The sequence below is a fragment of the Acanthisitta chloris genome, unplaced genomic scaffold (genome assembly GCF_000695815.1).
Source record: "Acanthisitta chloris isolate BGI_N310 unplaced genomic scaffold, ASM69581v1 scaffold10036, whole genome shotgun sequence".
NCBI classification, from domain to species: Eukaryota; Metazoa; Chordata; class Aves; order Passeriformes; family Acanthisittidae; genus Acanthisitta; species Acanthisitta chloris.
In genome coordinates this window covers 6,600-7,895 of record NW_008679734.1, presented here as the reverse complement: position 1 = coordinate 7,895, position 1,296 = coordinate 6,600, and the positions used below count along the sequence as shown (strand labels likewise).

General features: G+C 62.4%; 1 protein-coding gene across 1 annotated transcript in view; it reads right to left on the bottom strand.

Annotated features, from left to right (window-relative positions):
* Nucleotides 1-929: 929 nt before the first annotated feature.
* Nucleotides 930-1,296, bottom strand: part of LOC103804794 (ammonium transporter Rh type B-like) — a 1,407-nt gene continuing 1,040 nt past the window's right edge. The window contains exon 2 of the mRNA XM_009077424.1: nt 930-1,232. Coding sequence (XP_009075672.1) covers nt 930-1,232 — 303 coding nt within the window. The remainder of the gene's footprint in view (nt 1,233-1,296) is intronic.

The following is a 1,296-nucleotide window of genomic DNA, read 5'->3' as shown; positions in this document are numbered from 1 at the left end:
TGTCCCAGCAGCAGCAGGGACAGCGCTGAATCACGGTGGGGGATGTGAATCACAGCCCTTGCTCTCCAGGCAGGATGCGGCCCCGCGCTCCCAGCTCTCCTCATGCCAGCCATGGACCACAGGCTTTGTCCTCCGCGGGGTGGAAGCTGCTCACTGCCTGTGGTGGGATGGGACGGGGCCACTGCTCTTCCTGGGATGCTGGCGCAGCTTTCCCAGCTCCAGCTTCAGGGTGGGATGAGGGTGCTGTGGGCTGCGGGTGCCTCCTGCATCCTGGCTCTCTCCAAGGCTCCTTGCCGTGCTTGGGCTGTGTCCTCGTTGCTGCACTGGTGGTAAAAAAAGCTGGTGCCTCCCTTTGCAACCCTCCTGGAGAATGAATCGCCTAGCAGAGGTTATCAAATCCCTGTAAAATCCCTCGCCTGGGGCCCATCTCCCTTCACCCTGTGGCTGCAGTTCCACCCTCCAGGCAGTGGAGTCTGAGTTCCTGGCCTGGAGCCGTGGCCTGAGCCAGCAGTGAGCCAGCAGACCACTCCAGGTGTTGCCCATTTTGGGCAGGGGAGTCTGGAGTGAGAGCTGGAGCCGAGGGTCAGGGATGCTGCCTGCTGAGAGCAAAGCAGCTGGCACTAATGCCCTGGGCCAGGACTGTCTGGGTTAGTAGGGGGTTGTTAGCCATCCTAGGCGAGACACCTTGAGCAGGTTGTGTCTCTGGCAGCTGCCAGGGATGGACAGATCCTGGGAGTGACTGGGACAGAGGAGGGGGTTCTCAGCTGCAGGGTGGGTGGATGGAGGAGGTGCTGGTGCTGTGGTGCTGACCTAGCTATGCCAACATCCTCAGCAGCCCAAGCCAGGCATGAGGCAGAAGTGGGCACAGGCAACATCCCCTGCCAGTAACATTCACTGGCCCTCCCTGCAGCTGCACACAATGCCAGTGCCTAAACATGCTCCTTCAGAGCCAGGCTTTCTTCCTCAGTGGTGCTGCCTGGCCCCAGGAACTCAGCCTGGCCCTCGGCCTGATCCTGGATCTTAAAATACAGGGAGTCATCAAAGCAGAGCTGCTGGGGTGGCTGGGCCAGGCAGGGCAGCCGGAGCGCGGTACCGGTGAGCAGCCCGGCAAGCAGTGAGACACCAATGGCCACTGCCAGCCCTGCCACCTGCCACAGTGCCTGCCTGCTCCCCCCACCGTCCCCCCACTCTGCCCCAACCACCTCGGTGGCATTGCCCCCAACAGGGGACAGCTGGGAGAAGTGAGACCCGGAGGTGTCCTTCGATGCCACCAGGACGGCCACGGCACTGACTGCG